This window comes from Phasianus colchicus, chromosome Z (genome assembly GCF_987193195.1).
Source record: "Phasianus colchicus chromosome Z, bPhaCol1.hap1.1, whole genome shotgun sequence".
Taxonomy (NCBI): Eukaryota; Metazoa; Chordata; class Aves; order Galliformes; family Phasianidae; genus Phasianus; species Phasianus colchicus.
The window spans coordinates 2,476,956-2,492,655 of NC_143476.1; the positions used below are offsets into that span (position 1 = coordinate 2,476,956).

A 15,700-nucleotide genomic window follows, 5' to 3' on the forward strand; every position below is an offset into this window, starting at 1 on the left:
ACCATTAATTCAAGACAAGAATTTTGTTTGTAAGTCGATCTCTATAACTGTTCTTGGCATCATTCTGGAGGATGAACTAGATACATGGAATTTGGCACTGGCTCCCCAGGGCAGTGGTTTGGCACTGAGCTGACAAAGGCCAAAGAGCATTTGCACAATGCTCTCAGACACAGGGCTTGACCCAGAGGAGGTCCGGTGTGGAACCAGGAGGTGGAATACATGATCCTCGAGGTCCCTTCCAAATACAGATATTCCATCATCCTCTAATACTTATATTCCCAAGTCCTGTACACAGTGCTCAGGTGCTTAACTGAGAGGTTCCATGAAACAGTGAGGTATCTATGTCCCTTTACCACTCAGTTATTCAATTTGCCACATGGATCTTTCATCCAGTCACATTAGAAAACACTCAAAGTATTTCCTTCAGTCTTCCATTCTGATAGAGCTTTCTGGAGCAAATAAAGAGTTGCAACTCAGAATGTCCACACCTCTCTTCCTGCACCCTGCATACTTTTTTCATTGTACTGTGATTACGTACCATTCTATTGTCACCCTCATTCTGTCATTATCTAGGCAGTTTACTGACATTAAATTTTCCAGCAACAGATGCCCACAAGTACAGCCAGCCTGGACTTATTTTCATTACATATCTTTGTCCTGATGTCCTTCTACAAGCTGGAACATTTCTCCATCTCAGCAGCAGAGGGCAGGAGGGGTCCAAGGTGAGGGCACGCTCTCCTCTGTTTTTCTGGCACTCAAAGACAAAGGGAACAAGAAAACCAGATGTGTTTCCCTGCCCATGGCAAACACCAGCCTTTCCATCCTTACAGTCCTTCCTGCCATCAGCAAAGATATTTTGCTTTCTTGTGCCACTTCATCCCTTTAGCATCTGGCATTCTAACAAAAAAGTACTTACAAGGAATTTTAATATTTTCATATTAAATGTCAGAATTAGAACCATTATGTTTACCAAATATTTAAAACGTTCAACCCAGTGAGAAGTGAATTGATGTTGTATTTAGCATTCAGATAAGAACTTGTAAAGGAAGTAAAAAGTGCTGCTTTCATAAACTATAGTCTCATTGTCAAGCCTTGCGCTGTCTCAGCAGATTATTACAGAATGTTCATTCAAGCAGGAATTAAGAGATGCGTCTGAATTGATAAGAACAACGAATAATTAAGAAAGCTTGACTGCAGTCTGCTTGAGGATTCCAGTCTGAAGTGTGTTCCACCTGATGACAACTGGGAATGTCTTTCTCTCACCATTAGAACCATTGCACCTCTGACTAAACACATAGCTAATCACCACTGAAAACTAACTACATGTTGATTAACATTCAGAGAGATTGTGCAGGTGTCCTTTTAGGAACTGGCCTACAGTATGCTAAGAGGGATGGATGTGGGGACATTAGGATAACGTGCCCTCTGCCTTTTAAGACAGCCCCAGCAGAGCAGGTCAGCAGGCTGAAGAGCTGAGTGGGTCACCAGGGCTCAGAGACTTCACTCGGCCATCTGAAAGTTGAGGGACTTCAGCCCAAGCTGCCCTTTTCCATGCAGGCAAGGAGGCCAAGAGAAGGTGGATCGGCACGGTTCTGGTGCAGACAGGGGCTGCAGTGTGAGCAGGCCTACACAGACAAGGCTGTGCCCACACAGAGTGACAGCAGCTTTCGCTGTGAGCAGATTCCCAGGGGGCCTGAGCCATGGCAGTTCTTGATGGCAGCATGTTCCAATCAGCCCTGGAAGTCTTCTCTGGACGTCTGTCGCATTCTGGAATCCACACTGAGGACGCAGTCGCTGTGTCAGAGCAGCTGGCAGAGTCACGGGGAACCGTGACGTAGTTGGCCCAGGGAGCAACAACAAGGCCTGCACTGCTCAGCCAGCCCAGGCCAAAGGGGAGCACGAGAGAGAGCAGAGGAGAGAGGGGGGGAAAGAGGGCCAGGAAGGAAAGGCCTGTGCCTGAATGGACGTGTAGCAGCAGCTGCTGACAGCAAACTCGGTGATGGCAGGGGCACAGCAGAGCAGTGCAATGCTGGCAGCTTCCTGTGTCTTTCACACAGGCACTGCAGACATGGCCAGCACTGGGAGATCAGCAGAACTGCTGCACACCTCTGCCAGCCCAGGCCAGAGGAGTGCAGAACAGTGAGCTGCTGCTGAGGGGAGAGAGGATGGCCTGAGAGCTGACCTGAGAGGCAGGGCTGGCTGTGTTACAGCAGCCTCTGTGTCCTCCTCCTGTGTCTGTGAGGGCCAGAGGGCCAGAAGAGAACATGCCCAGACAACGAAGCCCTGCTGTCCTCTGCTGCTCAGCTGGAGAGATGTTCCGCCTTCCTGAAGGACGCTGATCCAAAGGGAAGGAATCAAAGGAAGTCCAGGCTGGCTGTCCTTGTGGGCATCAGCTGCTGGCAGCTGCCTCTGTGCTGCCATGGGCAGGGCACAGCACACACAGTGTTTGCAGTTCCCTGTGTGACACTGGCCCTGGTGACCTGACAGCCATAGGGAGACAAGAGAAAGAGCTGCCTCCCTCTGCCAGATGAGGCAAAGGTGAGAATCCCAGAATCACAGCATGGCCCGGGTTGGAAAGGAGCTCAAGGTTCATGAATCTCCAACCCTTGGCTCTCCAAGGGTGCACAGGGGGCTTTGTTCTCCCTGTGGTGCAGCTTCAGTGCCAACTCACAGCTGAGCTGGTTGGCACACTGTGACAGCCTGCCGCTCTGAAGCTCTTGGGGCAGTGCTCAGTTCTTTCTGAAGTACTCTGGAAAATGCTGCTTCTCCTTCAAGTCAATGTCTGTTTCCAGACAGACGTCTTTTTCTCCTTTGTACACATAAACAGTATCTTGGTAACTCCCTGGCACAGTGCTCAGAAGTGATACTTCTGGAAGCACGTCAGAGAAAAGTGGCCTTGTCCCAGTGGACTTTCAGAGCAGATGAGAACAAGTCTTGGTTGACGGCTTTCTTCTGCTTCTGGAACTGCACAGGCAGGTTGTGTGTTGTCATACTTTATGCCAGAGTGCCAAACTGAAGCAGTTTCTGCCACTTCTTTTTTTCATACTTGTCACTCTTTGCTATTTCTGAGACCTTAACTTAGTCATTTTTAATGCGCTCTCATCTAAACTACTGAGTCCTCCAGTGTCAGTGTTGTATGAATCAGGACTGTGGGATTTCATCAGTGAAAGGATTCTGCTCTAATGACTGTCATTCTAAAGCTGATCTTGTTTCTACCGCATCAGGCTTGCATGAAGCATCTTTGATCAACAGAGAAATCAGAAAAATTGCTTTTCCTATTGCAGTTTCCTTTTAACTAGTGATGAAAGCTGTCAGTTTATTTTTGGCACCAGAAATCCTGGGATGCAACCAGGTTAGATAAGAAGTGAAACTGAGTGCACAGTAAAGGAACACAGATGAGATAGCATCACACAGCTCTGGAAAAGATGTTCCAGCTCTGTGTCTACCTACACCTTCAGGAGATGAAAAGTACTGGCTTACTGAGGTGTCCTGGGTTGCAGGCTCTGTTAATCTCCATTTTTGGAAGAGCTGCTTGCAGTAAATACCTTGTAAGGTGAATGAGCTTGATAGAATTAGGGTGTGAAAGAGATGGATTTGCTGTTTCCCTGAAGGTGCAGGAGTATTGCTGTGCCTACAGTCAGTAAACAAGGCAGAAATCACTGTGTTCCTCAGAATGAAAAACAAAAGAATAAAAATCTTTTTGTGAGTGACAGCACGCCTGAATGAAGCACAAATCTAAACATTTAAAATAAGGGCTAGTGTCAGAGGGACTTGCAGTATTTCTCGTGAAGAAATATTTGATGCTTCTTTAGGAAAGTCATCCTAACAAAAGTGTACTGATGTCTTTGCTGAGGATTTCCTTGGTTCCAGCCTGAAGGTGTGCGCAGGCATGAGCAGGCAGTGCTGAGCTGCAGGTGAGTGCCTGTGTCCCACAGCAGGAAACCCGTGGATGTCTTCAGGGGTTTGAAATGGGCAGAGCTGTGAAACCTGTAGGCTTTCACTGAAATTGTCCTCTGCTTTATTTTGTAATCTTAGTTTCACCAATGCTTTCCAATATAATTTTCGTATGAATGCAGATACATGGGATAGGATTTAAAGTTTTTATGGTGCTGCTGTATAATTTTCTGCAGTCATCATAAGCCAATAAAAAAAATAAATGGTAATCAGGCAATCTATTAACAACCTGTGGCACGTGTCAAAACAATGAAATTCCTTGCTGGAAGACAATATTGCTATACAATAATGTGGCTATCCAAAACTGTTAATTATACTTGATGAGCTGGAGATAAACCTGAAATGCAGGACTTTGATCTTAGCCAAGAATAATAAACCTTATTATAGTTCTTAAATTGGCAGCTGCTATCAAAAGCCTGTGTCTTATTTCCCTTTTAGTAACACTGGCTAAATCAGAGAAAGTGATAAAAGAATTTCATGATTGCAGCTTAGGGATTCTTTCCCACATGACCAGAAGTAATCTATGTCCAAAAATGTCTGTAAATACTTTTTCTATATTCTTTGGCCAGATGAATTGATATTTGAGATGAATGGCAAAAACATTTTGCGTACATAGATAAGAAATGCAAATTTGCTGGATTGTTTTAGAGAAAAAAGCTCCGGTTATCTGATAGTTTCCAAGCAGAAATAAGATTTACAGAAAAATTCTCATTATTATTATTCATGCATGAATAAGTACAAAAAAGAGATGTGGGGGATGTTGTTTCAATTCCAGCTGATGGCAGGAAGGACTGTAAGGATGGAAAGGCTGGTGTTTGTCATGGGGAGGGAAACACATCTGGTTTTCATCTTCTCTTTCTCTCTGTGTGCCAGAAAAAGAGGAGAGTGTGCCCTCTCCTTGGACCCCTCCTGCCCTCTTCTGCTGAGATGGAGAAATGTTCCAGCTTGTAGAAGGACATCACGATAAAGATATGTAATGAAAAAAAGTCCAGGCTGGCTGTTCTTGTGGGCATCAGCTCCTGGCATCTGCATTGCTGCTGCCATGAGCATGGCACAGTAGGTAAAACATTGCTTTTCCTTGTGTGACATAAGCTGTTGATTTGACAGCTAAAGGGATGTAATAGAAAGAGCTGCAACCTCTGCCAGATATGGCAAAGGTGACTGGGATGTTGTTTCAATTAGTGCTGATGTCAGGGAGGACTGTAAGGATGGAAAGGCTGGTGTTTGCCATGGGCAGGGAAACACATCTGGTTTTCATTTTCTCTTTGTGTGCCAGAAAGAGGAGAGTGTGCCTGCAACTTGGACCCCTCCTGCCCTCTTCTGCTGAGGTGGAGAACTGTCCCAGCTTCTAGAAGGACATCAGGACAAAGATATGTAATGAAAATAAGTCCAGGCTGGCTGTCCTTGTGGGCATCAGCTGCTGGCATCTGCATTGCTGCTGCCAAGAGCATGGCACAGCAGGTAACAATTGCTTTTCCTTGTGTGACACAGGAGCTCTTGACTTGAAAGCAAGAGGGATGCAATAGAAAGAGCTGTCACCTCTGCCAGACATGGCAATAGTGAGTTGGATGTTGTTTCCATTGCTGCTGATTTCAGGAAGGACTGTAAGGATGGAAAGGCTGGTGTTTGCCATGGGCAGGGAAACACATCTGGTTTTCATCTTCTCTTTCTCTTTGAGTGCCAGATAAAGAGGAGAGTGTGCCCTCACCTTGGTCCCCTCCTGCCCTCTTCTGCTGAGATGGAGAAATGTTCCAGCTTCTAGAAGGACATCAGGACAGAGATTTGTAATGAAAATAAGTCCAGGCTGGCTGTCCTTGTGGGCATCAGCTGCTGGCATCTGCATTGCTGCTGCCATGAGCATGGCAAAGCAGGTAAAAGATTGCTTTTCCTTGTGTGACACAGGAGCTCTTGACTTGAAAGCTAGAGGGATGCAATAGAAAGAGCTGGAACCTCTGCCAGACATGGCAAAGGTGAGTGGGATGTTGTTTCAATTAGTGCTGCTGATGTCAGGAAGGACTGTAAGGATGGAAAGGCTGGTGTTTGCCATGGGCAGGGAAATACATCTGTTTTTCTTTTTCTCGTTCTCTTTGTGTGCCAGAAAGAGGAGAGTGTGCCTGCAACTTGGACCCCTCCTGCCCTCTTCTGCTGAGGTGGAGAACTGTCCCAGCTTCTAGAAGGACATCAGGACAAAGATATGTAATGAAAATAAGTCCAGGCTGGCTGTCCTTGTGGGCATCAGCTGCTGGCATCTGCATTGCTGCTGCCATGAGCATGGCACAGCAGGTAAAAGATTGCTTTTCCTTGTGTGACACAGGAGCTCTTGACTTGACAGCTAGAGGGATGTAATAGAAAGAGCTGCAACCTCTGCCAGACATGGCAAACGTGAGTTGGATGTTGTTTCAGTTGCTGCTGATGTCAGGAAGGACTGTAAGGATGGAAATGCTGGTGTTTGCCCTGGGCAGGGAAACACATCTGGTTTTCATCTTCTCTTTCTGTTTGTGTGCCAGAAAAAGAGGAGAGTGTGCCCTCACCTTGGTCCCCTCCTGACCTCTTCTGCTGAGATGGAGAAATGTTCCAGCTTGTAGAAGGACATCAGGACAAAGATGTGTAATGAAAATAAGTCCAGGCTGGCTGTCCTTGTGGGCATCAGCTGCTGGCATCTGCATTGCTGCTGCCATGAGCATGGCACAGCAGGTAAAAGATTGCTTTTCCTTCTGTGACACAGGAGCTCTTGACTTGACAGCTAGAGGGATGCAATAGAAAGAGCTGCAACCTCTGCCAGATATGGCAAAGGTGAGTGGGATGTTGTTTCAATTAGTGCTGATGTCAGGGAGGACTGTAAGGATGGAAAGGCTGGTGTTTGCCATGGGCAGGGAAACACATCTGGTTGTCATCTTCTCTTTGTGTGCCAGAAAGAGGAGAGTGTGCCTGCAACTTGGACCCCTCCTGCCCTCTTCTGCTGAGGTGGAGAACTGTCCCAGCTTCTAGAAGGACATCAGGACAAAGATATGTAATGAAAATAAGTCCAGGCTGGCTGTCCTTGTGGGCATCAGCTGCTGGCATCTGCATTGCTGCTGCCAAGAGCATGGCACAGCAGGTAACAATTGCTTTTCCTTGTGTGACACAGGAGCTCTTGACTTGAAAGCAAGAGGGATGCAATAGAAAGAGCTGTCACCTCTGCCAGACATGGCAATAGTGAGTTGGATGTTGTTTCCATTGCTGCTGATGTCAGGAAGGACTGTAAGGATGGAAAGGCTGGTGTTTGCCATGGGCAGGGAAACACATCTGGTTTTCATCTTCTCTTTCTCTCTGTGTGCCAGAAAAAGAGGAGAGTGTGCCCTCACCTTGGTCCCCTCCTGCCCTCTTCTGCTGAGATGGAGAAATGTTCCAGCTTCTAGAAGGACATCAGGACAAAGATATGTAATGAAAATAAGTCCAGGCTGGCTGTCCTTGTGGGCATCAGCTGCTGACATCTGCATTGGTGTTGCCTTGAGCATGGCACAGCAGGTAAATGATTGCTTTTCCTTGTGTGACACAGGAGCTCTTGAGTTGACAGCTAGAGGGATGCAATAGAAAGAGCTGCAACCTCTGCCAGACATGGCAACGGTGAGTGGGATGTTGTTTCAATTAGTGCTGATGTCAGGAAGGACTGTAAGGATGGAAAGGCTGGTGTTTGTCATCGGCAGGGAAACACATCTGGTTTACATCTTCTCTTTGTGTGCCAGAAAAATAGGAGAGTGTGCCTGCAACTTGGAACCCTCCTGCCCTCTTCTGCTGACATGGTGAAATGTCCAAGCTTCTAGAAGGACATCAGGACAAAGATATGTAATGACAATAATTCCAGGCTGGCTGTCCTTGTGGGCATCAGCTGCTGGCATCTGCATTTCTGCTGCCATGAGCATGGCACAGCAGGTAAAAGATTGCTTCTCCTTGTGTGACACAGGAGCTCTTGACTTGACAGCTAGAGGGATGTAATAGGAAGAGCTGTCACCTCTGCCAGACATGGCAAAGGTGAGTGGGATGTTGTTTCAATTAGTGCTGATGTCAGGAAGGACTGTAAGGATGGAAAGGCTGGTGTTTGCCCTGGGGAGGGAAACACATCTGGTTTTCATCTTCTCTTTGTGTGCCAGAAAAAGAGGAGAGTGTGCCTGCAACTTGGAACCCTCCTGACCTCTTCTGCTGACATGGTGAAATGTTCTAGCTTGTAGAAGGACATCAGGACAAAGATATGTAATGACAATAATTCCAGGCTGGCTATCCTTGTGTGCATCAGCTGCTGACATCTGCATTGGTGTTGCCTTGAGCATGGCACAGCAGGTAAATGATTGCTTTTCCTTGTGTGACACAGGAGCTCTTGACTTGACAGCTAGAGGGATGCAATAGAAAGAGCTGCAACCTCTGCCAGACATGGCAAAGGTGAGTGGGATGTTGTTTCAGTTAGTGGTGATGTCAGGAAGGATTGTAAGGATGGAAAGGCTGTTGTTTGCCATGGGCAGGGAAACACATCTGGATTTCATCTTCCCTTTGTGTTTGTGTGCCAGAAATATAGGAGAGTGTGCCCTAACCTTAGACACCTCCTGCCCCCCTCTGCTGAGATGGAGAAATGTTCGAGCTTCTAGAAGGACATCAGGACAAAGATATGTCATGAAAATAAGTCCAGGCTGGCTGTCCTTGTGGGCATCAGCTGCTGGCATCTGCATTGCTGCTGCCATGAGCATGGCACAGCAGGTAAAAGATTGCTTTTCCTTGTGTGACACAGGAGCTCTTGACTTGACAGCTAGAGGGATGCAATAGAAAGAGCTGCAAACTCTGCCAGACATGGCAAAGGTGAGTGGGATGTTGTTTCAATTAGTGCTGATGTCAGGAAGGACTGGAAGGATGGAAAGGCTGGTGTTTGCCATAAGCAGGGAAACACATCTGGTTTTCATCTTCTCTTTGTGTTCCAGAAAAACAGGAGAGTGTGCCTGCAAGTTGGACCCCTCCTGCCCTCTGCTGCTCAGAGGGAGAAATGTGCCTGCTTCTACATGGACATCAGGACAAAGATATGTAATGAAAATAAGTCCAGGCTGGCTGTCCTTGTGGGCATCAGCTGCTGGCATCTGCATTGCTGTTGCCATGAGCATGGCAGAGGAGGTAAGGGTTTGCTTTTCCTTGTGGGACAGCTGTTAAGCCATTCTGATTCACCCTTTGCATCCACAGTATACAATTTTTCCCACACTGCTCTTTCTATCCAGCAATGTGCATATGTGCACTGGTACAGAGGTTGGTGTCCCTGCCTGTGGCAGGGAGTTGGAGATTCCTGATCCTTGAGGTCCCTTCCAACCTGGGCCATTCTGTGTGTGTGTGTGTGACTGGCTAAACACCAATTGTTGCTAGCTCAGCAGGTATACTGCTAATTATTGAATGTCTGACAGCTGCTTATCAACACTTGGCCACTATTTCTGGACACCTGCTCATCCCTGAATAGAGAGAAGTTTGGAAGGAGGACAGAGGGGAGTCTCTTGATGCCTGCCTGTTGCATCCCAACCTGCCCACAGAGTGAGTCAGTTCGGCCTTGTGTGGAGGCCCTGGCTTCTTTGGAGTCTGTTTTTCTTTTGCTGAGCTTCTCCTATCCAAACAGAATGGCCTTACAACATGCTTTCTGGTCCTTAATACTATACCCATGCAATTTGTAACTATTACAGTTCTGTAGGTGAGAATTGATCACATGATTGAACAACTGTATTTCTAAAATATGTTATGAAATAACTTCTTTTTACTAATACTAATAAAGTCTTTCTACTTTTTCAAACTGTTTCTAAGGGCAAATTACAAAACACATCGTGCTGTACTGCTTCAGAGCAATCCCACATTTGATAGCCAGTGCAGAAACAACATTCCATCCTACAGCATTAGCTAGTTCAGAGGTACCAGCCGTGTATCTGGATATGGCTGTTGTGCATAACTGGGGCTGAGGGATCAGAAATGACAGCTCCACTCTTGGAGACCACAGAACTAAAATGGAAAGATAAAATAGTTGCAGGGCAATTGTTCTCTGTGCCTGAAGCAGGGACCGATTTATGGGGGAGAGATTTAACAGTCAAATGAGGATTACAGCTGCAAGTCTGTGAAACAGGTATCAGGTGTCAATGAATGTGTTATCAGCTGTGATGAAGAAGAAATGAATCCAAAGGTGTGGGCAGGGGAAGGAAATCGGGGTGGACTCACAATTTTCCCTTACAAAGAACTGCCCAAGGAGGGAGTGGAGCTGTGAAACAGCAACAATATCCCATAGCCTTAGAAGGGAGAGTGGGTCTAAAAGCTGTAACACAGACAGTGCTTAAGGATGGTCTTCTGGAACCTTGTCTGTGGCCTTATAACACCCCAATCCTGTCGGCACGGAAGGCAGACGGCACGTATCGGCTGGTGCAAGATGTAAGGAAATGACTGAACCCGTTCTCAAAAGACAGCCTGTGGTTCCTAACCCCTATACCCTAATGAGTCAGATCCCACACGGACAGCAGTGGTTTGGTGTGAGAGACCTCACAGATGCTTTCCGGACAGCCTCTGGACTCAGAGAGAAATGGCTGCGTTTGTATGAGGACACATTGTAATCCTATCGTGATTCGTGATGATACTGTAGATACTGGAACTCCTGCTAATCCTTGTCTTTGCAGCATTTGAAGCAAGCAGCTGGTGCTGCTGTCATGCAGAAAGCTCCCTTCCAACCACTCAGCAAGCATTTGGATGAGACAGCTTCCTGCTGGGGAGCCCTCCGACATCACTGCTGCCTCCTCCAGAACCATACCTGCAGATGCTTCAGAGCTCTTCAGCATGGACTTCCTTCCTCCCATCAGCAGCTGCTCCTGCACTGACCTTCATTCACACTGGGATACCATCTGCTTCCAGCAGGAGCTGACCTGCGAGACAGAGAAAGGAAACGTGGGATGAGCACCAATGCAGAAGCACAAGGCTGTGTCACCACCACGTCTTGCAGCCTTGGGAAGTCAGCTGCAACTGCAGCCTTGGTCAGAATTACAACGGGCACCGTAAATTAAGTGTGACCTCTGAAGTTGTTGCCATGATCAGAAATAGACGCTGAAATCGCTCACATAACTGTCGGTGGTTCCCTCCAAATTCTTTTGCTTTGGGGAACAGATGGACTCGGAATGGAAGGACACGAGAAAAATGACATCTGTTTGAGCTCAGCAGACTTGAGAGGTGGGCCTGGGTGAACCTGATGAGGTTCAGCACAGCCAAGTGCAAGGTTTGGCATTTGGGCCGGAGGAATCCCAGGCATTCTTTTGTCATCGTGGTGGTTTCCAATAGACCCCAACAATGAGACATCAGGTCGCCGTGTGGGCTCCTGGGTGACACTGCCATTTCCCAGCCATTGCAGCCTAGGGGCAAATAAAGTAAAATACTTCAGAAAGATCTCACACTGATTGCATATTTTACTGTTCTTTTACACAAAACAGAAGGGGAGGGCAGCAGATGCATGCAGCTGCATCAACAGCCAGGCTGCTAAAGGAATGGAAAGACAGAAACATCAAATATCAATGCCTTATTCTAATGCAAGGAGGGATGCTTTTTTCAGTATTACTTTTTATCATTTAAAATAAGCAGTTGGCACTCTAAGGAAAATCCTAGGCCCCAAGTTCTGGCAGTGTGGCAATCTGGACTCAGCTGTGAATGATCCAAACAGTCTGTTCCAGATTTTAACATCCCTTCTATGCATTCACAAGTTTTCTCTCTTGACTTCCCCTTACAGCCGTTAGATGCCAGCAAAACATCCCACAAACACTCCTTACCTCTGTGCACACAGGCACCCATCCAACCAGAGCCATCAGTCATTCCCAGCCATGCGCTCTTCCTCCAATCATGGTCAGCATCACACGGCCGTCACGCAGCTCACTTGACTCAGTTTTTCTCTTCTTTCTGGAGGTGTCCTTGCTTCTCAGCCTTACCTTCTCGTGATGTTTATCTCGCTCTGCAGCTCCTGCTCTGAATAGGCTTTCTTGGATTCCCGCATGACAGGCACAAAATGCAGCCACAGCCCCTGCCACCAAGGTCAGCTCTTCAGCACACATTACCTGAGGAGCACTTGGCAACTCCTGCAACCTGAGCAGTGCCAGGAAGACTGTTTCACTTCTGCTTCTCCTGGCTCAGAAATTCATTTTCCTACCTAGAAAATGGGAAAAGAAAGAAAAAAAATCCTGACATAAAGCAGACACAATTGATACTACGGAATTCTGGAAGGCAAGGGATTTGCCCTCTGTGATGAGAAGTTGAGTGCAAAGAACTAAGAAGAGCCATGAGCAGGTTGTGAACTTGTGGGTAAAATCAGGAAGTGCAGCAGTGCAGGGCTTCTGGAGGTGAGGGTCTGCTACAGCCGCCTGGAAAGAGAGCCTGTTGGTGGGAGCTGCTTACTGCAGCCAGCAGAAGCATCGCACTCACTGACTCTCATCCTGATGGGGGATTCCAGTCAGTCTGGGAAATCAGCATGGCTGGCTGCAAGCAATCTGACAGACTCCTGGAGTGCAGTGAGAATCACTCTGTGGTGCAGGCATTGGGCACAGCAAGCAGAAGGGAAGCATTGCTGGACATGGTGCACACCAGGGGTTACGACAGGAGGCGGTCAGGGCTGCAGTGACCATGCCCTCCTTGAGCTTGTGATCTCAAGGAATGTGGGCCTGGCAGGAAGCAAAGGCAGGAGCCTGAACTTCAGGAGAGCCAGCTGCAGGCTGTTCCAGGAATTCTTGGACGAGATCCTCTGGACAACTGTTTGTAGGGGCAAAGGGATGGAAAAGAGCTGGTCACTTTTTCAGGAAAACTTGCTCAGGTTGCACGCTGAGATGCAGGAGAGGAAGGGGAGGAGGTGCCAGCACAGCTCTGCACGATGCTCTGCCACACTGGGCAGCTTGATCATGGCTCAGCAGTGGGATCCGACGTGGAGAAGGGGAGAAGGAAATCAAGGATGGGAGGGAACCATCAGACACAGTCGGTGAGTGTCTGTGAAGTCTTGCAGACCCAGAGATTCCCAGGTTGTTTCTGCTTTCGTAGCATTTGTGTGCTGCAGGGTGAGCAAATTCTTCTGCTGCTTGATTCTTCTGCAGGAGCCGCCTAAAAGGGAAATGGCCACTGAGCTGCAGACCAAGCAGTACTGCCTGACGTTGGCCAGGGGGAGCTTCTCCTGCCGCAGTGTGCTGATGACAGGTCTGGAGATGATCTGCAGGGCCAGTTCGTAGATGGGAGCCAGGAAAGGACATGATGGGAGGAGGGAGGTGTTAAGCAACATCCAAGGCATGGAAATGCATCAGAAAGCCCTGAAAAGCATCACAAAGCCACAGCCAGGAAGCTTGGGAGTATCATGAGCAGCATCCAGGATGCGAGAGATTATTTGCTACCATGCCAAATGGTAGCAGAGCTCCCCCTGCAGACATCCCAAAGCCAGACAAAACAGGAACAAACCCGGAGCTGTGCTGCACGCACCCCACAGCCACAGCATTGCAAGCTGGGGTGCCTTGCTGTGTGCTGCATTCATCCCAGTCCGTGTGAATGAAGACTCTGGAGGCAGTCAAGGCGTTGATTGAGCACGAGTGTGCTTTTATTATTATATAAAGGACAGGAGGGTGTGAGAGGTCCACGGTGAAGATGGGACTCATCCTGTCTTGTCATGGAGAGAGTGGCTCAGAGCTCTCAGTGCTGCTGTCCGGTGCCTGGGACTGGAGGCCTGATTGAAAGTCCCCCTGCAAGAGGCTCTGCTCCTCCTCACTGACACTGACCTGCTCCTGCATGGAGGTGCTGCTGTCGGGGCACTCACACTGTGCTTCAGATGGGCTGCACTGCAGAGACTCCTGGTTACAATCCAGGCTGGTGACTGTGGTGTCTGGCAGGCCCAGGTCAGCAACTTCAGCAGAGCCAGGTGTAATCAGAGCATGCACTTCGATGAGCTCCTTCTCTCCATCACTGTTGTTAGATGGAAGGCTGCTATTAGAACTGCAGCAATTTGTGCTTCCTATGAGCTCTCCACTGATGGAAGCACAGAGAGCATCCTCGCTACTTGCCCTGGATCTTGTGGGTTGGCAAGGGCTCGATTCACCTAGAAAGGATACACAGGGGTTAGTGTCAAACTTTCACAAGCTGAATTACGACAGTGGTTCTTGATCAGGGGTGAACTGAAGATGTTAGGAAGGGGCTGGAATGCTAGAAGGAGATAGAAGTGCAGAGCAAGCTTGAATTCTATGTTCCTGAAAAGCAGGGATTTGGAAGCTGCATTTGCACCCTTACCTGCCAGGACTACCACTGCTGTTTCTGAGGGCTGCCTGGCATTGCGCTGCAGTTGGCGTTTGCTCCCAGAGGATGGCTTTCTGAGGCTAAAGCAGCAACACCAACTGCTAGCTGGTGATTCCTCAGTCTTTCTGGGTGGATTTTGCCTGGAGAGAGAAAACAGCCAACGCTGTGAGTCGTGCGTGGTGCAGGGTGAGGGAAGAGCTGCACTGAGCTCTTGGCAGCAGTTGCTTGTTCCTGGGACTGCCTGGTTTCTGCAGAAACACAGCTTAGAAACTCGCTCTGTTTCCAACAGTTGAGGATGGCTCCGTTCTACAGCTCAGCCCTGAAGTCTTGCTGGCTAAATTCCCCTCAACTCTGTCAAGCAAGATGCAGAGCATGTGAGCAAAGGCTCCACAGCTGTACAGCACAGCATCTGAGGGATGGCTTTGATGGAGCTGGCAGGCATAACTGCTTTCTGAGGAACCGTGCAGCCATAAAGGAAGTTCAGAAGCAGAAGCATCTCAGACTCTTTCATTAGCACCTCATCGGCCTCATCTCACTGCCATGTTTAATTTCTAGTGCCAGCAAGTCTGACCAACTGCTCTGCTTAGAGGAGAACTGCAATTGGTTTCAGGTACGTGGCCCTGACATCTAAAAAACCCACCAGTAGCATAACTTAGTTTCAGCAAGTTTTGGCACTAGAAATCATGGAGAGAAAAACAGAAAAACCCACCCAAACAATGATGCTAGGTGCTGGAAAAGAAAGTCCTCTTTACCTGTCAGATGGAAAGTCGATGACGGTGTGGAATTTGCCCTGCCCAGCTGCAGGGCTTTCTTCCACCTCAATGTCCCTGCTGCTCTCTGTCACAACAGGGGGATAGCTGCTGTGGCCTCGCCTCTGTGCCTGTGCCTCCTCCAGGCTTAGCAGCTTTGTGGCAGCAGAAGAGACCCCCACAGACTTGGGCCCTGGGAGAGAATTGTGCCCTGTCAGGGAAAACCACAGGTAAGAGCGAGGATCAGAAAGCAGCAGCACAGCCACTACAGTTCTGGGGGAGGTGCTGTATTTTTCTCAGGCTTGCTTATCCGAGTTACTGGAAGAAGAGGAGCTCAAAATAACTATGTGGGCAGTGGTGTGTTTATGGCAAAGGACACGGTCATCATTAAGAGCAGCTTACTGTATCAAAATAGGCAAGGAAAAACCCAAGGAAATGGTGGCAGGAACTGAGAAAACTTCGCTGCCACACTTGCATCAAGCTTCTCCTGTGTGCAAACCATAATAATGTCAGTTTCCTCCTTGTGAAGTTTGTGCTTGGACATTCTCAGCATCCAGCAACAGGATGCCAAATTCTAATGGAAGCCCAGAGGTCTGCTGTCCTCTTGATGGTAAAAGAGTATCTCAAAGGTACTGGAGAAGGCCTGCATTTGATCAAGGTGTCAGGTCATGATCAAGCTAATGGAGGAAGAAACTCACCTGCTGCATCTGCGATGTCTGCTC

General features: G+C 48.1%; 1 protein-coding gene across 1 annotated transcript in view; it reads right to left on the reverse strand.

Moving 5' to 3' along the window:
- Positions 1-15,455, reverse strand: part of LOC149912206 (rho GTPase-activating protein 32-like) — a 110,874-nt gene extending 95,419 nt beyond the window's left edge. The window contains exons 1-2 of the mRNA XM_090130944.1: positions 15,437-15,455; positions 14,982-15,189 (exon numbers count right to left, since the gene is read on the reverse strand). Of these exons, the coding sequence (XP_089987070.1) occupies positions 14,982-15,189; positions 15,437-15,455 (227 nt within the window). The remainder of the gene's footprint in view (positions 1-14,981; positions 15,190-15,436) is intronic.
- Positions 15,456-15,700: the final 245 nt, after the last annotated feature.